The sequence below is a fragment of the Martes martes genome, assembly GCF_963455335.1.
Source record: "Martes martes genome assembly, chromosome: 4".
Taxonomy (NCBI): domain Eukaryota; kingdom Metazoa; phylum Chordata; class Mammalia; order Carnivora; family Mustelidae; genus Martes; species Martes martes.
Window position 1 is genome coordinate 44,445,210 of NC_137891.1, and position 21,063 is coordinate 44,466,272.

Sequence of the window (21,063 nt, forward strand, 5' to 3'; positions counted from 1 at the left end):
GTAGATTAAAATTGATTGTCCTAATTGAGACATGAAGGCAAATTAACAGTCTCAGAAGAAAAAAGGAAGCTCTCTTGGGTTGTTCCTCCCTTAAATCAACTAAAAAGACTAGAAGAATTCATCCAAGGAGTTAGGTAAATTAGAAAGCAGCCCTGTTGTAAGCAAGCACAATGCTAAGTCAATACCTCTCCCTACTCCTGATGGTCCATTAGTCTAAAGACAAGTCCTCAGAGTCACAGCCTATCCTTTCAATTAGTCATATGACTGTCAACAACATTTATGAAGCACTTACTATAGAGGTCAGACAATGTACTATTTTATTAATAGCCAAAAAGTTCTTGTTTCTAAGCACTTACAGACAGGGGAAAATAATAATAACAATAAACTAAATACAAATAATTACTAGTGTGTCGTTACTAGAAATCAACATGTATGAAGTACGGCACCCAGCCCAGCCCGGATGGGAGTTTGGCTAGGTAATTAAGGTGAGACCAGGATAGGAAGCTAGGCAAAGCTGGGTGGGTGAAGTGCTCAACTCCAAATGGCAGCTCAAAGGCCTTCAAGTTGGAGGGAACAATGGTGAACAAGAAATGATTCTTCCTACAAGTTGCTTTAAAAAAAATAAAAATAAAAATAACTCCTTGAGTTATATTTTTCTGCAAGATGGAAAAAGATTTTACACAAGATGTAAGACAGGAAAGAAAAATCAATGTGAAACAATATGGGAAGGAAGAAAAACCACACTCATTTGTTCAATAAAAGTAAAAACATTATGAAATTACCGATTTAATTCTCAGAAACACAAGCGTGCCGCTCCTTCAGCTAGTTCGTGAGAACCCGTACCAAGATAATATATTAACTACGATGTGCCAGCATTAATTTGCACAAATTTCCTTACTGCTTCACACTTATACACGGTGCTTGTTTTCCTTCTTTAACACCCAAGTCTTAGAATATTCTTCAAATTCGTTTGTCCTAAATTATTCTATTGTCCTTCATTTATTCTAAGAGGGTTTAAGCTTCAACCTGATTTCTAAGAGCCATGGCTTAAATGCCTATCACTTCATCTCCCTCTATTCTGTCTGAGGCATAATGCTACACTTGATATATTTATTCAAAATCCTTTAAAGCAAGAATCTGTGATTGTATTATTCTCAATTATATGTAAGGACAAGATAGAGCCTAGATAAAATTCTAAAACAATCTGAGAACAATTAAAAATAACAATTGAACAAATGTTGATTTAATTCATACAGCTTTTATTCTTCTTTTGGCAAACAGATAATATGAGCAAAACTATACTGCTCACTATAGTTACATACATTCTTTTTTGCTTTATATAAGTTTGTAAACATATGTTAAGTGGATAAAATTCTTGGCTAAAGACATATTCAAAAACTCTGACATATACTTTTCTGAGTTAGGAGAAAAGAAAGCTTATGAAACTTCCATTAGACCATAATCACACAGCAAACTAAATTAGTATATGCTGTTTTTAAATTAACATCTGCCATTTTTTAAAAACTTCAATTTTTGGTTACAGCTAAAATGATTTTTATCTGAAGTTTTAGAAAAGAACAGAAGCTGACCACACAAATCTCACTCATAACATATTGGCCATTTAAAAATTAAAAATAAAAATAAAACTATAATCAAGAAAATTCCATTCATCTTATTAGAAAAAAATAGCTACCAATAAGTTATTTTAAATATAGATGGCATTTGTAACAACTAGGTTTCATGATACTTGTCTTATTACTTCTCAATGCTTATCTTTTGATTTTAAAGTAACAGATTACTTCATAATAAAGGCAAGCCATTTAGCATTTTATAATTTAATTATTTTATAAATTTCAGGCCCCAAAAATTTCAGATCAAGGACTCCAAAACAGTCAGCCTTCAGAATACATTTTGTTTGACAGACAGAATGGTTTTTCATCTTTTGAATTGGAATACCTTCAAGCAGTACTTACTTGCTCTAGCTGACCACGGTCCCTACCAGCTTCACACACGGTCACCAGCTGGACATGTGAGGCTCACACCCAGTTTTAATATTATAAAACCCAGTATCTACTTACAAAAATTAGTTGCACTCATGGAGGAAAAATTCAAATATTATGAACTTGATGCTAAATCTTATTACTCATTCCTAATTTGGGAAAACTAGATCAAACCAAAAAGGACTCATTTTCATAATACTTAGTTATATAACAAATTATCAATGAGACATGTTTCTATTATATGGATACTGTCGTCTTAGGCAGAACAGTGTTAAGAGTAACCTGAAATCAGATACAGACAAATCATTCATATCACAAAGTACTGTATACTGACTTCACTACACACAGTCATAGCTCCCAAACAGTGGCTTTCAACTTTATCCCTACATGTAACACAAACATTCTCAAATATCTGAATTAAAGGACAGATATCATTAAAAAGGCTAACTCAAATAACAAGTAACAAAGGCTTTCTTCTAATCCTAAAGAATGAAACAAAAAGAACAGTTCTGTAAGACAAACTGGAAATGAGGAAGAATTTGAAGTCAGGTTGGCCTTGGACCCTTTTACATTGCTACTTCTTCCGTTTGCTCAAGCTAAAGAATAAGAGAGGTCACTGTTTCTTATGGAAAAGGCTGCAAAGAAAACATATGCAGCTAAGTGAGGATGAGGAAAACATAACAAAGAATATAAAACTTTGTAGTTATAAAGCTAATCACGAATGATGGTATTGGAGTTCCTGGCTGGCTCAGGCAGTAGGGCATGCGACTCTATCGCAGGATCATGAGTTCAAGCCCCATGCTGGCCAAAGAGATTACTTCAAAAATAAAAAATAAAAATAAAATGTAAAAAAGAGACACTAAAAAAAATGTAAAAAAAATGGTGGTAGTAATTCCATTAGTAAATTTAAGAAACAGCAAGGAGTAACAAATAAATTAGAGAGACAGTAATCTGATGGGTCTTTATTTGCACACAAATAAAAGGCTAATCTGTAATTCTTTAGAAGTCTGATCTGGTAGGGAACACCTATTTGCCTTTGAATTTGTCTCATTTTTTAAACCTAATTCCCATGTGAATAACTATTTTAAAATTTTTAGTTATTAAAGCAAACTTTTTAGCTTCACTTTGACAGTTATATAAAAAAAGTTTCATAGTATGAATCCCATCAGTACCAAGTTACTGAAATCAGATTCATTTATAAGCACTAATTAAATTTGCTATCACCATTACCATATATTTCCAATGACAAAGAGACCAAGTCACTTAATTTCTTCAAGAAAAGTTACATTAAAATGGCTACTGAAAGCTTTTACTAATAAGAACAAAATTTTTAATTTATTTTCAGTGCAGAACAGAATGTTCAGAACCTAATATTAATAAAAATATCAGCAAATATCAGGTCTGTAAATGATGTTCTCCACACTGGACTCACAAGTGTTTTTAAAACACCACTAAGGGAACACTGGTTAAAGTTTATCTCTGACACATTTTTTTAAAAAATCTCTTAGTAGCTTTGCCATAAAACTGATTTAAGGTAGTTGTGTTTTTCAGTAATGTTAGAACAATCCAGCACTTGTAAGAATAGTCAGATCGGCACACTGTACTAAAACATAATTGTGCAACATTCTGTAAACTAGCTGCAATTTTCAGTAGCTGTGTTCACCAACTGTGCAACAGAATTGTAATGTTCTCCTAAGCCGTATGCATGTCTCATATATCTGAAATGAGAAAAGGAGAAATGAGTAGTTTAGATGAAAGTAATTCATTGTATATAAATGTTTATTATGTATATAAAACGAAACAGTCTGAATGAATCACTCCACAGGGGTATCATTCAAAGACTTCATTGACATATTACTTAAAAGTTCAACACCATTTGAAAAGCATCAGCAGTCAGTAAAACCTGGTTCAGTAACTCTGTAACTGAGTTTAAGTCAGGAATACACAATCACTGGGTGGGGAGGGTAAAGCAAAATACTGAAATGCTGAGTGCTCAATAGCTTAAACTTTTACTTAAATTTAAGCCATCAGTGACTACCTTTGTAGGTTTGGCTAATTAGCACTAAAGCCAATAGCAAACTCTCCATGCTGTGTTTCAGAGTAGAATTCTCATTCATGTAAAATACTTTTACAATATAAAGAAAAAATTCCTAAAGAATAAACAATTAGGCAACATGAATATATTTCAGCTTTTACACTTGCTGAAACTTACCATTATTCATGTGAAACTAGGACAATATGAAAACTAATGCTAAAATCTGTAACCTTTAGAAATGATTTTATTCTTAACTCATACACAAGAATAAACCACTAGAGGTTTTTAAACAATTATCTAAATCACATATTGAAAATGCTTTCTAATTCTATTTTTGCCTTTAACATAAGAAAAGCATAATTAATGCAGCTGAAGATACTTTTTTCTGATTAATCAACATACACAACCAAAATATTTGAATAATTCTTTTTTTCTTAACTATGAAAAATGTAAAGTAAAAATTTCCAGGTACTTACACAAGTATTAATGGGTTTTTTGGATATTCTTCACCAACTACAATAGGAGGAGAATCTGCCTGTATTATCTCTATTGGTGTTTGCAAAATGTGAGACAAAGCTCTCAGCTATAGGAAAGAAAATGTGTTAGTAAGGAAAATAAAAAGGTCAACCTTACTCAAATCATAAACTCCTGAGTAAGCATGAATAGGGCAACCATCATCCAACAGCGATCTATTCTGTTCCTCACTGTACACCAAGAGCCTGCCACATAGTGGACACTTAACACATATTTGTTGACAAAACAAATATAGTATTTATTAAATCAAATGCAGAAGTTTCAAGCCCTGGCTGCATGACAGCTTTTTAGAAATAGCAGTACCATAGTTAATGAAGTGGGACAGGGGTAGATTGGATTCATTATACTAGTCTCTCTACTTTTGAATATTGTTTGAAAGTTGCCAGTTTTTAAAAATACTATTGCTCAGGCACCAGACCAAATCAATCACAGTTTGGGAGGGGCTGAGGGAAAGAGAGAAGAACAGGGAAGATCAGGAGGTTTACTACTTTTTTTAGAGCTTTTCAGATGATTCCAGTGTACCAGTGCTGATAACCACTGCTTCATAATTTTCCAGGCATGACTAGAATGATTTATGGATATGAACTGTACTGTCCTTTCATGGACTTTCCATCTGATTAATACACAATGTTAATTTTGTATCATACATTATAAAATTAGAGCCTAGGGGCGACTGGGTGGCTCAGTGGGTTAAAGCCTCTGCCTTCCACTCGGGTCATGATCCCAGGGTCTCGGGATCAAGTCTCACATTGGGCTCTCTGCTCGGCGGGCACCCTGCTTCCCCCTCTCTCTGCCTGCCTCTCTGCCTACTTATGATCTCTGTCTGTCAAATAAATAAATAAAATCTTAAAAAAAAAAAATTAGAGCCTAAAGTCAGATGAGTGATCGTTAATAATAAGTATTGGTAGTAACATTGTTTAGACTTACTGACCAAGGACACTAAAGCTCTTTTATGTATATTAATTAATTCAATCCTCACAATAACCCTATGGAATAGGTACTACTGTTACACATTTTAAAGAACTAGAATCTGAAGCAGAGAATGGTTAAGATGCCTGCTGTAGTTCAGCACAAGGAAATAAAATGACCTGCCACTGAACTGAAGTGTGCCTCTGGAACCCAAGTTCATAAATCAATCACTTTATAGTCCTCACTCATAATGCCCTCATCTATATATTTACCTAATTATAAGAATTCTGTCTAGAACATGGTCCTTTTAGAAAGTTTTAACAAAAGTAAGAAATTAGTTCAAGAATATGGTGAAAATTCTATGCTGCACAACAGTAAACTTAATCCCATGCTCTATCTCATAAAATGTTCCTTTGGGACATTTTTTTTTTATACCTGAAATAACATGTTTTAAAAGCCAACCAGAATGGAGGGTGTTAAACAAGCTCTGGAAATAACCCTTCTAAATCTTTTGAAATCATCCCTTCTAAGTCTTGAAATCATGTAAAGAATTTCTTTTTAATAATTTAAATTTACTCCATTATGAAAACAGCAAATCTTATTTCAAATGAATTCACAAACCAAAAACATAAATGTCCTTCAAAAGATGTTTTAAAGGTCATTTTTCCTCAATTTATTTATTTTTTAATATTTTATTTATTTATTTGAGAGAGAGAGAGAGAGACAGCACAAGCAGGTGAAGGGGCAGAGAGACAGGCAGACTCCCCACTGAGCAGGGAGCCTGATAAGGGGCTCCATCCTAGGATCCTAAGATCATGACCTGAGCCCCCTAAAGGCCCCTAAAGTTTTGTTCTCAACTTAAAAAGAATTGCTTAGGTCTCTAGTTCTCCTATTAATCTGTGATTCTCAAAAGAAAGTGCAAGCATCTTTACTCCTAATGTAGTCACAAAGCTACTATGAAAATTTCCTGAGTTTCAGAGACCCAGGAGAGGCATACAAAATGAATGGACATACTTCCCTCTGGTGGTTCAGAAGAGGTACAAATAGAGCACTGAGAAAAAGATTTTGAAGAAGCATTCATGCCATTTCTTCCAAAAATAAAGTTCTTGAAGTGAAATACTCTGAGCCACAAACTATTCAAGATGACTAATCATCACTACACAATACTAATTACACTGTTAGATCAACCATCTGGCACCTTAGCTTACAAAGTTCTATGTATATACTTATTTAAGGTCCAGAAATGACCTACCAAGTACACACAAGGCTTTTATTACCCACATTCAATTAGGAAACTTGAGCTCAGGAGGGTTGGCTGACCCCCCAAGATCACAAAACTGAGGAGGAGAGGGAAAGCCAGGACCCAAACCCAGGACTTTCTCTCATCCCCTGACATTCGAATACCCCAGACTGCCTCATTACCACGTGGACCAAATAAGTGTTCTGTTTACTTTTTTTTTTAATGAAACAGAGTTAACAGTAAAATAATTAAAGTTTTAAAGATAATCCTGATTAACTCCCTACAAGTGACTGAACATATTGTTTTCCTACACATGAATTTTAATGCATTAGATACTGCTTTGAAGTCAGTCAGTCAGTATCAACTGGAATTCCAATTGTAATGTATTGTGATAGGATCTGGCCTGTAATTTCACATAAAAATACTGTTTTCTATTTCTAATGTAATGGATAAGTTACTTTATAATAGTGATTCATCACCTGAGCCACTTAGGGTAAATTTTACTGTACCTGAATAAAATCCTCACTTTCTTAAGTCCAGAAAATCAAATATATTGCCAGGAGCAGCATCACAAATAGAAACACACAGGTACAAGATTAGCCTCACCAACCCACAGATTACACTCTGGGTTATTTAAAATAAAATAGTGCTTTACTTCCCAAAGATACATACTTAAATCAAAGGTCTAAGAATATTAACTCCCTATTTCAATACTTCATCAGCAGAGAAATAGCAAATACATAAAGAAAAGGGATACTCAGTAACTGGGATCATCTGAAAAAAATGTCTGAATACTACATATGGGATTTAGAAATTAAATTTAACAATCCACAAATACCATAAGTAATTACAAACTTACCTCGAGCTGACCTCCCCATGCAGCTGTGTTGACAATATCATCACAGTACTTTCTAAACTCTTCTGTAGAGATAAATGGGAAGATAACACTTAATTTTCATAACTCATGTTACAAGATCCCTTTTATACCTCCCACAATTCCTGACCATTACTCAAGTTGTGAACTTACTCCTTCCTCTACCTGCACTCTCCAGAATTTAATCAACTTCCCATATCCAAACTTAACTCGCTTCAACTTTCTACCAACTCTCCATCTGAGAGCAAAGCAATTCATTTCTGCTTTTCTCTCTCAGACTGAAGCCCAGGGACCTTAACCACACAGCAAGGCTACTCTCTGTTTACCCAAGCAACCCCCAAAACTGTCACCATATTCACCATCTTGACATGTATTTTAAAGCCCAGATCTACATCTGAAAAAATACACTGAACAACTAAAACAGTGCAGTCTTTATAAAATCAGGTCTACTGTGAGACCCCATAAGAAACGTGAGAAGAGAATTAGGGTAAACGTAGAAATGACCTGAAATTCCTTTCCCAGCAATAGCATCGCACCAGAGTGCCTTCACTGTTTATTTTGAAGGCATTTACTTTATTTGCTTCAGTATCAGTTCTAGCCAAAGAAAGGGCTTCCTGGATCAGTCATAAGAGTTGGCAAACTCACAGTTTAATGGCACATCTTGAGCGTACAAACTTTTATACAGAAAGTTAAAATGGGAAAGAAATATCCTCCCTGCTAAGAGGAAGGGAAAAGAATTAAGGGCATCTATAGAAAATATGGTCTGTGGGTTTGCCTCATTCACTGCTGTATTTCCAATGCTCAGAACAGTGCCTAGAATAGTTCCTGGCACATAGTGGCCCTCAATAAATATTTGGTTGAATGAATAAGAAATTAAGTCTTTTATCTTTTTTAAAATTCAGCAGGCTGAGTCGCCACCTCTTTTCCACTGCCCTGCAACTCGCAGAGTTGGGGACTCCATTAAAGGAAAGCCAACCTTAACCTTCTCTTCTCTAACCCATTCTGGCCATATGACTTGCTCCCAGAGGATACTACCACACCTGTAAGCTTCTCTTAAGGACTAACTTCCCTCTGTTCTATCTCTGTGTCCCCCCCACACTCTGAGATTTTCACCTGCTCTCTCCTTTGCCAGTTGTGCCTTTTTTTTACACCTCTCCATAAATACTTTATCTTAATTATCAAAGGTATTGTAAAGAATAATAAGGCAGATTATTAACTCATTTGTTTTTGGTTTGGCAAAGTCAAATTTTGCCTAAATATTACAGCTTATTAAGAAAATTAAATCTCCCAAAGTACAGGAAAAAAGTAGGATTTAGTTTTCCCCATCTTTGTGCTTATGGTCTTTGGGCCCGATACTTCCATAGACTAGTCAAAGCTTACCTCTATGCCCAAATTTGTGACATGTGAACTCATTAACAATTTTTTCGATAATGATAATGAATCCTATTCCCATTTCTATCTTAAATGAAACAATATATTAAACCCTAAAATAGGGGGCATCTGGGTGGCTCAGTGGGTTAAGCTCAGGTCATGATCTCGGGGTCCTGGGATCGAGTCCCGCATCGGGCTCTCTGCTCCTCGGGGAGCCTGCTTCCACCCCCCCCAGCCCCCACCGCCTGCCCTCTGCCTACTTGTGATCTGCCAAATTAATAAATAAAACCTTTAAAAAAAATAAAATAAACCCCAAAATAGTACTTAAAAGATCTTAATAAAGCAAAATGTACTAGTATATATTAAAATTATAAAAAATAACTCAGCCTAAATTTTAAGATTTTTTTTTCCCTCTGTAAGGACTATCACGGGTTTTTCTTATTCTCAATCCCAGGAATCATTTTATTTAGCAGCAGCAAGAAGACATAGTGGTGGGGGAGGGAGGGAGACATAGTGAAGAAAAATAAATTACCTGGAGTATACATATCTCCTGTATTAGGATTTGTTAAAAATGGCAGAAAATCTTCCACGTGGCCTTGTATATATTCAGCAGTTTGACTTCTCAAGGCAGCCACAGTCAAGGGGCATTTCTGTTCTTTCAGCTGATCTTCAATGGCTCTATACATACAGTGGCCATCAGATGGAATCTGTTTGATTTCCAACTGCCTAGCTGCCAATATTTGAGCAAGTTTTTCACTTTCTATGTGTCTAGCTCCAGATAAGTTCTCAATTTCAGCTTCAGCTATCCTTTCTTCCCGCTCCTTTTCCAATGCAGCTTTTTTGTCCTGGGAGGAGAATACAGGAAAGTTAATTTACAATAATTAGGACTGTTCCACACTTATTAAGGGGATAGAAATATAAGACTCTCAAAACTTTCTGCCATTTTCCTCCCTTCTCCCACAAGCATTATCATACTGATGATCTCATCACTTAAGGAACTTTTTATACTATGACCTCCTTTAAGGGCAACTTCTCATCTGCATGTACCCAACACCAAGCTCTGTACTAGAACAAAAAAAGCCTTCAAATTTTTCTTTGAAGTCTATTTAAAAACTACATGACAAGTTTCTAAAATCTCTACTGATTTCAAAGTACTGCCGTAAGACTGAGTCATCCTAAGCCCTTAAAGCAACATCATTATCATATTTATGCCAAGCTAATCCACGCTTTTCAACTTATCATTCAACTACTGGAGCATTAACAAGCTAAATCACCAGTGAGGCATCAATTGCCAAAACCTTTAGAAGAGTACAGGAATTCTATTTATCTAGCCTAAAGAAAAAAACTGTGTGTGTATGTGTACACACAACACACATTTAATTAAAGCAACAGATAAAAAAAATTCTTCTTATAAAAAATTAAATGCTACAGATAGACTGAAGTTCCCCTAAGGACCACTGCCAATTTCAATGCTTGCTCTAGAGGTCTGGTGAGTATCTTCGTCAATTTTTTTCCTAAGCATTTTAACAAATATAGATGTACTCATAAAAAAAGTATAGAAAAAAAATTTGACAAAAAATGGTATCATATTACATTCTGCAACATGCTTTCCTTATTCAAATGTCAGAAGAGCTCTTCCCATGGTAACATATGCAAGGATGGTGTAGGGGTAGGACAATGAGATCTGTGACATGAAGGTTGGTTAGGAAGTAGAATGAGAAGGCTAGGGGAAAAGACAAAAAAAATCCTGACAGTTATACTACCAAGGAACAAATCCAGAAAGTACTACATGTTTCATAGCTGAACACAGTTCATACAGCTACAGTACCATAGAAACATGTCAAGAAATGAGGTTGAGGGCAAAAAAGGTATGTATATAGTTAATATATTTTAAATCTGTACATATATAGTTTAAAAATTAGAGAGATGGATACAAAATAGAGTGCTTTTCTCTGGATCATAGGATTACAAAGTAAGTTGTTTCCCGCTTCACCTATCCCCCCATCCACCACCCCTCTATCAACCACCAGTTTGTTCTCTGTATTTAAGGGTCTGGTTTTTGTTTACAAAGTAAGTTATGTTTTGTGCATGTGCACACGTGCACTTTTCTGCATCTTTCTAATTCTCGATCATGAATATGTTTTACTTATATACAGGTCATGAATGCTTTTCAATTTAAGAGAATAAATATAGTTAAGTAAAATTCCACAAATCTTGATATTGGTAGCAAATTACAGTGAAGGATTTGATAAACCAAGAAAAAGAAGGAAAAAGTAAAGATTTTCATGTCCCTAGCTCTCATTCCTCTTTGGGCAGAAGAAATTAATGGAAAGGCAAATTTCAAACTTAATGTCACACACTTGAACTACTTGCCTGTTATGTGCCATGCTGGAACCTAAAGTGATTTGTAAATTACCTGAATCAAAACATTATTACCTCCCTAATAAAACATACACCTATTTAAGTCTGTTCCACCCAAATCCAACCATGCCAGAAGTAACACGAACAAATTTATTTCACTGCATACCTACAACTGTGCATCACAGCAGCATAAAAATCTTACAACACAAGATGGCACTGTTACTTTATGAAAGTCTAAAGAACATTTTCAGAGGGGAGTGGGAGGATAAGCACCTTGGATATCATCTAATCCAAAACCCCTCATTTTCCTCTGAGGAAACAGCACGCAGAAAGAATTCCAAAGGCCATACAGCTGGTTTAGAAGCAGAGTGGGACCAAGGACAACACAGAGCACTCCTTCTATCCAGGCACCTAAATCAGAATAAAAGTTGGAGCAGATGGGAGCTGGAGTTAATGATGTTATATACTAGTTACTAGAAGAGTGGAATTTTATATTTCTGCAAAAAACGTTTAAGCCTCTAAAATACTAATCGAAGCATTTCATTTTTGCCCTCAAGCTCTGCTTCAATGTTACATAGCAATTGTGTTTTCTTTCCAGGCACAAGGGGGTAAATACATTGGATTTTGTTCCCAGCCATGGATAGCTTCCCAATGGCACTAAGCACTGTGGTTTCTACAGCCTTAGTGCTGGAGACAGAATGGCAACAATTAAGTCTAATGAAAACATATATTTGAAATGAAAACAGCAATTAACTCATAAATATATTGTCAGTAAAACTAGAGTCATGTCAGTATAGTAATGTAGCAAAATCATCTCTGAAGAGAAATCCTAAGAGCTGGGTACTAGTCCTGGGTTTGTATCAAACTTTCAGTTTGCCACTAAGACAACTGGGCCTCAGCTCTCTCATTTGTGAAATAAAGAAATTGAACTAGATTTCATTCCAGCTCCCAAATTTCCTGTTTCTGAAACCCAATTCTTCTAAGTTCTACTCTGGGCTCTTTCCAGCATACCAAAGAGCTTCTTCCATTGAAGCCTGATGAATTAAATAAAATACTCCCTGTGTTTTTCTAGATTCAAAGTAAGAGATTTGCTCTACAATATTCCAATAATAAATCTTCATAAAGTTTTATCAAGTTTTTCTAAGACAGAACTATATCTCTCCCAAAGATAAACACAATTAATTTATTGGCTTTTCATACCCTGGTGTTTTGGGCCCAAAAAAAAATTCAGGTTTCATTTTCTTATATACTATAAACTTTTAAGTGCTTTCAGTTCCAGAATCCTATTAATACTATTAATATAACAAAGCAATAAAAAAGTTCAGGCATTACTTCAAGGGTGTTTTCTTGCCAAGTGTTTAAGTAGCTGACTATAAAAGATACTAAATTTTTTGAGAGTATAGTTGAAAAGGTATGCATTTCAGCTACATAGAATTTTAGGAGAAAAGTAACAAATGTTTGAGAGAAGTAAGGGAATTTAATTTTTTATTTGTTTTGTTGCCTAAGGGTCCAGCTGGGGATGAGTAAGATTTGATAAACACAGGAATCAGTTGGGACCTAGATTTTCCAGAATGAAATAGGCTACTCTAAGATGTATCAATTACTAAGTAGAGACAGTACCAACAAGTATTTTGTTAAGCCCCTGCCAAGCAAAAATTCTGACCTTTGTTTTTGATCTATAGAAGCTACGTGATAATTAAGGCTCTTACAAAAAGAATGCACATTATAAAGAGGAAGTTAAAATAGACAACCTCCAAGATACCATAAAATCTAAATTTCATGACTCAAGAAAATAGAATCTTACAGAAGTATGAGAAATGTTTGACAATGAAACTTAATCAACTTTCAAACAACAAAAAAAAGATACAGTCTTGGGCTCACTTTCTAAGAGGCACACTATACAGTACTGAACACACTAAACAATACTATCATTTGGGGGCACCTGGGTGGCTCAGTGGGTTAAAGCCTCTGCCTTCGGCTCAGGTCATGATCCCAGGGTCCTGGGATCGAGCCCCGCAGTGGGCTCTCTGCTCAGCAGGGAGCCTGCTTCCCTTCCTCTCTCTCTGCCTGCCTTTCTGCCTAATTGTGATCTCTGTCTGTCAAATGAATAAATAAAATCTTTAAAAAAAAAAATACTATCATTTGCTGACCCATTAGTTCTCCAAGCCTTGTGTTTGGGCTTTGGAAATGGCATATTATTTAATATTCACAGTAACTCTGTAAGGTAGGGATTATTTACCCCATTTTGTACATATGAAACTGAGGTTTAGAAAAGTTAAGAATCTTACCCAAAGCCACAACAGTAAATGGGATTAAAACCTTTATATGTCTGACATCAAATACCATGCCCTATTAAATTATGTACTACTAAATCATAAAAATGCTAAATTAGCTAAAAATAAACATTTAAATCCTACAAAACATCAAATGTTAGTAAAACAATATTTGAGATTAAACATACTAGATTTAAACCCTTTTTTCTTTTTCCAAGTGAACAGCTGTAACCTATCTAATTTCATTCCCATAATTTTGATTTCATGAACTCACTACTTTCAACAAATCAGTTTTCTTATAGCTCTTTGATGATGTAAAATTTCATGCCCACATTTATTTTTATTCATGAGGTTTCTCCTACTCAAATATCCTATTTAATTAACTGTACTTTCTTAAAATTCCAACTCATTATTTGGTAATTGGCACAAATGAACTTTCCCTTCTCTGACTTTTCACTGCAACTAAACACTACATAGATACTGGCATAATTCTGAGAATTTTGTACACCTGTTTATCTTGCTTAATTTCTAGATTCAAATCCTTGCTTCACCACTTAACACCATAGTTTTTAACCAGAACAGAATCATCTGAGCCCACAATGGGACAATTCTGAATTATTAAGTCTGGGATAATTGTAAAAATATCTTTTGCACACTCCCTTCCTATCCCTACTCTCTGAAACCTGAAAATTGTACATGTTATTTTATACTGTTCAGACCTATTTTCTTCTCTTCAAAATAAGGATAAGACTCTACTTTACCGGATTATAACCAGGACTAAATGAGGTTTCATATAATCCATAAGCATAGCATCGTATCTGCCACATACCAAGGGCTTAACAAATGTTAGTTCAGGTATTTGGCAAGAAACTCCATCTTTTTTTTTTTCTATTCCTTTTGTATACAATACCTAAGATAATAATAAGCATATAGCACTAACTTAATTACTTGGTGACATGACATTCATACCCGTCTCTTTTGTGCTTTTGATATCCGAGGTGGCTGATTCTCAAGAACCAAGTTTGAAATGTTAACAGCAACAGAATCTATCTGAAGGAAACAAAAGCATTACCAAGTTAATGAAAAATACTTTAAAGTTCTTCTTCAAGTATTAGATTATTAAATTGAAAATCACAAAGAAAGAAAATCACCAATATGTATAATACAACAATTCAAATTTGAATAACAGTACTAGGTACAATAGTACATGACATGGTTTTTCTTTTTCTATTTTTAAGGGAGAATTTGTCAGAGTCCCACAAAGTTTTCTTAAAGCTCTCCAAATGCTCATCCCTGCAGGCTTTCCTTCCTTCTTGAAATTCCTAATTCATTAATCTAAAGTAAGTGCCAACTTACACTCTGTCATTGAGCAGTTCACCTTTTCCTTCTCTAAAGGCTGACAGTACTTATAGGATATGTAAGGTCCCAGGGCACGTGGGTGGCTCAGTGGGTTAAAGCCTCTGCCTTTGGCTCAGGTCATGATCCCAGGCTCCTGGGATCGAGCCCTGCATTGGGCTCTCTGCTCCGCAGGGAGCCTGCTTCCCTTCCTATCTCTCTCTCTCTGCATGCCTCTCTGCCTACTTGTGATCTCTATCTATCAAATAAATAAATAAAATCTTAAAAAAAAAAAAAAAAAAGGATATGTAAGGTCCTGTGCTAAGGTGCCTGAGTGGCTACGTTGGTTAAGTGTCAGCCTCTTAATCTCGGCTCAGGTCATGATGTCCAGCTCTGCACTCAGTGGGGAGTCTGCTTATCCCTCCCTCTGTGTGCATGATGTCCAGCTCGTATTCTCTCTCTTTCTTAAATAAATAAATAAAATCTTTAAAAAAAAATAAAAACAAAATAAGGTCCTGTGCCGGATCAGTTCATTACCACTTTCATAACCTCAAATGTGGCAGGAAAGCCCTTTCTCCATCTCAATTAGCCAGAACCTAATGAACACTGTTGAGCTTTCTCTATCCTCTTCCATCTACAAACTGATAACTACAGGTAGAAAAGTTAATGTATTGTTCAGATACCATAATCAATCTTAGTCACCAAATGGCTATCATGTGTTTGCTAAAGTAAGAAGAAAGATGCTAGACTAATGATCAGTGTTAGTACCAGTATTTTATTACTGCAAATGTAACTTAAATTAAGTTTTTGGTATAACAAATGCATAAAGCATACAGAGGACTCTAATAACAAGAGATAGCAGTCTCCAAGGCTATACCCAAATTATCAAAATATGAAAACCAGATTAAGACTTCAAAGAGTGGTTACATCAACTTTAATAAAATTAGCATTCTTATATTTTTCACAGGAATCTGCTAAAATCTACAAACTGCCATACTGACAATAGGAAAGATACAGAGAAGCATCTGGAAAGCAATGACACGAGAATTCAGAGAGTGTTCAGAAAGAAAACAAGCTTAAGTTAATGAAAAAGATAATAGCCCAAAGTAAAATGGGAGTTTGTATTTTAACAGTTGAAGAATATGTTCAAAGAAATCTTTGAGAAGAATTCTTTGAGAAAGAAATCTCAAAACTGAAAGTTGGAAAGCAAATAAAACTGTATCACTAATAGAAAAGATGGGGAGATAATTAGGAATACCATGATTGTAACAACACAATTAAATACCTGGAGAATCATGCCTTGCTTCTTGGAAATAAAATATGTTAAGGCACAGGTCAGGATCTTAATGACTAGCTAATAAGGCTAAAGAAAATGAGACCATGTTTAATACACTGACCACTGTAAATAAGTACAGACAAGTTGTTTTCACTAACAACAGTAGGCCAAAAATAAACCAAGGAAAACTAAGTTATGGTAGATAAAATTTTATCCAGCCATAAGAACCTTCTATCAAAAATGGAGTAAGATTATGGACTCTGTGATCCCTGATATCCAAACCCATGTGATAAACCACCATACCACACAAAGTTTTAACAGAATTCAGATTCACATCCTGGAGTAAGACAGTCCTGATTCTGAATTCTGGCTTTGGCATTTAATAGTTGTTATGAATTCAGAAGGAAATTCTTAATCCCTGAGTCTATTTCTCCCTTGAAAAATGAGATTATCTACATTTACTTCATGGGTAATACCTCATAGTGTGTTACTAAGAAAAGTACATGAAAATAATGCACATGCTATCTTAAAGCATTTGGTGCACTATTAGCTACCATGATAAAATAAGTATTTGTTAAAAAAGACAGTATGCTCTACTTTACCCAAGAAACAAAGTAAATTTTCATATAACCTGAACATGATTTCATATTTGCTGTCCCACTTGATTCTTACAGAATCTTGTGCTAAACAACTAAAGTATTTGTATCATATTATAAGTGGAGAATTTTATGCTTAGGAAGTTTAAGTAACTTAACCAAGTTTGCCATACTATTTAATGGCAATTCTGGGGCTAGAAGTCTGATCTCCCAACTTTCACTTGATGAAGATTCCTCTGGTCCACTTTATCAAGCAGTTCATTTTGGGGGCAAGTACATAGTTGAAATGTACGTTTTTTGCTGACCTCCCTTACAAAAACACATTACCAAGTAAACCTTGTCACAGAAATATTAATGAAAGGTAATACATGAGCATGATTTTGTAACTTCCTTTCCCTCTAATTTTATTTCACATAGTGAACAGTTTATTAGAGGTGGACAGTTGTTTTCAAATGCTGTAGGCAAAGAGAAACACCACTTTACATACTTTACTTTCCTTAGAATTCAGCTTCAGTTGCTCCAATTCTTCCTTATGTTTCTGTTCCATTTCTGCTTCCAACTTAGCAACATCTTCAGTGAGTTGCTTCCTCCTCCTTTTGTCATTCTTGGGAACAGCATTTTTCATACCCTGAATTTTGGCTGAAAATCCACCAAAAATCATTAAGTCAACAACCCAGAGATTGAGAGGAAATGAGAAATAGGGACAATAAGGGGATGGTAAGGGGAGAAGGGTGTACACAAGTAATGTAAGCCAAGAACAGTAATTACATAACAATCAGACATTTACAGAGAAGAGCCCAGATGAGGGAGAGAGCGCCTCCCAAAAAAAAAAAAAAAAAAAAAAAAATCCTCATTAACAAAACGTACGTCTGTTTAGTGTGATAGGAGTGGGGGGAAAAAAAAAAAAACTCTACTTTTATCTCTCAAGCATCCCTTCTGAGTCCTCAAAATCGAGGTGAGGTATTTCAAAACGCGTTCATTAGCGCCCAGTATCAGTAACTGCTTAGGAATAGGAAAGGGAGACAGGGGAGGGGGTGAACAATCTGGGCCCAACACGAAATTCTCAGACTCCAGCACCCGGCGGTGGCGTGGGGTAGCGGGGACCCGGTGGACCTGAGAAAAGGAAGCTTCTGAAGATTCGGCGGATTTAGGGACCGTCGGGCCAGGGGATTAGAAGGGGTGAGGCCGCTGGCTACTTTGGGAAAGTCTAAGAGGATCCAGATCAGAAGCCTCTCCAGATTCCACAGAACCGACCCGCCACGCGCCCTTTCCTGGGTCCGAAAGACTTCTAGGTTCCCATTCCCTCGTCACCTTGCAACTCCTTCTTCTCTTTGCGATGCCTTCTCACTAGTTGCTCCTCCTCATCAAGCTCCTCCGCTAAGACTGCCTCCATGACGACCAGGTAGCCTTGCACATGCGCTGGTAGAAACCTGCACCACCGGTTACCCGGCACTTTCCACCCCTCAACCTTCACCTGGGGTGCCATTGGCCGTGCCTGGGACCCAGGCCCGCCTTCGAGGCGGTACCGGATCTAAGCCGAGTCATTGGACCGAAGGGAAAGGAGATGGGATGAACGCATGCGCACTCTCAATGACCCCCCCCCGCTCGGATGAGGCGGGAGGAGCGCGACGGCTCGTGGGGGTGTGGCCTGGTCGATGGAGTTTTCTGCCTCGCGATTGGCTAGCGCCCTATAGCCCCCCTCCGCGGTAAAGCTAAACATCTGGCTATTGGCTCTGACGTGAGGCGCGCAGTGATGACGTGACGGGAGCCATTTTGGACACTCGTTTTATTTTGTGAGGTGGTTCGGAACGCTTCTTTTAATCTTTACTTTTGGTCCCGTTGCAAAGGAGAGTTGTTCAAAAGGTAAGCGAGAGGAAGAAAACGTTTCAATAAAACTGTTAATAATTACCAGTGGGAATTTGGGGGCTGACTCAAACAGTAGGAAATTAAGTTTTGTTTATTGTTTTGAAGGTCGAAATAACTGAGTTCGGGAGAAACAGTTTATAATCGAGAAAATGCCGCCTCTTGAAACGGATATAGCAGTGGAAGCCGGAGAGAGAGTAAGATTTGACTATCGTGTAACACAGGAGCTTAAAGTTCTGTGTTCAGTAATAAAGCAGCTAATGTCAGAGCGCCTTAGAAGTATCAGGGAGTTGAAAGAGATAACAGAAATGGGCAAGCCTGATCAGTCACAAAATCGAATTACCGAAGTAAATGCAAAACAAGAGAAACCGCATGCAGGAAAAGAGGAAAAATAAAAGAGATTAGAAGCGAAATCTACAGCATCGGTTCAGCAGATACACACAATAGGAATACCTGAAGCAGAAGACAAAGCAAATGAAGCTGAAAGAATAAGGGACTAATTGAAGAAAATTTTCCAGATTCGAAGAACCAGCTAAATCTGCAAATAGAAAAAGTTAATAGAGTACCAGTAAAACAACGAAAAGAAAGCATCACCTACACATATCCTACTGACGTTTTTTAAATTGGAAGGATAAAGAAGAAAAATTCTACGAGTATTCAGAGAAAGCAGGTTAACTATAAGGGATAAAAGTCAGACTGACCCGATTTTTCTCTTTCAGCTCTAAATGCCGAAAGGCAAGGGAGCAATATCTCTAGTTTTAAGGGAAAATGATTTTGAGCCAAGAGTTACATATCCTGCCAAGTTACGGTTTATATATGAAGGCAACTGGAGGACGTTCCCAGATATGCAGGAGTTAAGAGTATTTTTTCTTTATTTGTTAAATGCTGTTACTACAGCCCGCAAAAACAAGTAGTGAGGCAGTTGTATGAAAAAAAAAAATGTCGGGTAAACATTAAAGCTAGTTAAGTATCATTAAGATTAAGTTGTTACATATAGGGTTATGAAATTAAATGCAAAGATAAATTTTTAAGTCGGGTCTATAATTTCAATAGATAATTTTCAGCAAAATTTCTCTAATTTGTTTTAGACTGAAAAGATGTGCTAAATCTTCAATTTAGAGACTAAGTACTGTTTTTAGTATGTAATGTGGATAAATGTATGCATGCTTTACAGCTACAAAATACAAGGGCTTTGTCACTGTGGTGGAAAGAACACCTAGAGTAAAGGCATTCCAAGTGTTAATCTGATAAAATGAGAAGTTGGTACAGTTTTGTGTCCTTTATTTTTAATTATAGAGGGGGAAAGTAACCAGTTTGTTTATAATGTTAATATTGACAGCGTAAAAAGAAAATTTCTAAATCCCTGACTGGGGAGGTGGTAGATGAAAGCATTGTTTTATGTTCATCTTGCCTTGGGAAAACCAGTAGTAACCACTTCATGTAGTAGTTCATTCTAAGTAAATTTGATATTGAGATAAGTGTTACAGATAAAATTAGAATATACCAATTTTATGAATTGGAAAAGAAGTGGTGAAAAAACAAAAACAGCAAGGAAACATTAAAATTAGCATAAAATAGATTAACAGAGATACAGGTGAATTATCACACTCATAAACAGACTAAGTACCCTTGTTAAAAAGATTCAAATTGGGTCAAAAATCAGTCTCTGAACCTGGATCTTCATATTTGTATAAAACAAAGGATAAAGGAATTTAAAGATAATGGAAACTGTTAAGTCATAGAAATTGAACTAGGGAACAACATTTTTATCAGAATTTAAGCTGTGGGGCGCCTGGGTGGCTCAGTGGGTTAAAGCCTCTGCCTTCGGCTCAGGTCATGTTCCCAGGGTCCTGGGATCGATCCCCGCATCGGGCTCTCTGCTCAGCTCTCTCCTCTCTCTCCGCCTACTTGTGATCTCTATCTGTCAAATAAATAAAATCTTAAAAAAAAAAATTTAAACTAAAAATATGAAACACTGGAATGTAACATTTAAGAAGCTTTATGTGGTAAATAATATGGCATTCATCTGTAAAATGTTCACTGTCTTGATGTGAGTGGTAGTTTTACTGATGTATACATAGTTTTTAAAATAAGTGTATTTCAAGTACTTAATAAAGTAACTCTTAATTCAGTTACATATGGCAGTACATATATTGGACACTGACTTCAACACTTCCAGTCTTTAGTAAATGAAAAGGAATACATTAATTAGGAGGAGTGTGTATGTGTGTATAATATGTATTACTTTGCTCCTTCATTTGCATTCTTTTCAAATTATCCTGAAACATTTCTAAATGATCTTGTACTAGAATACAGAGAAAACTTCAATCCAAGAGCACATTGCACAAATGACTACATTGCAAGAAAGCTTAGGAACTAAGTTTAAAAGCTGAAAA

At 35.9% G+C, this 21,063-nt stretch overlaps 1 protein-coding gene and 1 long non-coding RNA gene across 2 annotated transcripts; one reads left to right on the plus strand and one right to left on the minus strand.

The window, feature by feature from the left end:
- Positions 1-1,240: 1,240 nt before the first annotated feature.
- OTUD6B (OTU deubiquitinase 6B) lies at positions 1,241-18,274 on the minus strand. The gene is made up of 7 exons (XM_080802761.1): positions 18,116-18,274; positions 17,292-17,443; positions 14,567-14,647; positions 9,496-9,808; positions 7,578-7,639; positions 4,512-4,618; positions 1,241-3,718 (listed from the first exon to the last, which is right to left on the minus strand). Exons 1-7 carry the CDS (start codon positions 18,195-18,197, stop codon positions 3,634-3,636), a joined length of 882 nt encoding a protein of 293 aa, XP_080658887.1. The 5' UTR covers positions 18,198-18,274; the 3' UTR covers positions 1,241-3,633.
- A 282-nt stretch (positions 18,275-18,556) lies between these two features.
- LOC308341162 lies at positions 18,557-20,798 on the plus strand. Its single transcript, XR_013966686.1, has 2 exons — positions 18,557-18,667; positions 18,776-20,798. It is a non-coding gene; the product is annotated as an uncharacterized lncRNA (long non-coding RNA).
- The last annotated feature ends 265 nt before the right edge of the window (positions 20,799-21,063 follow it).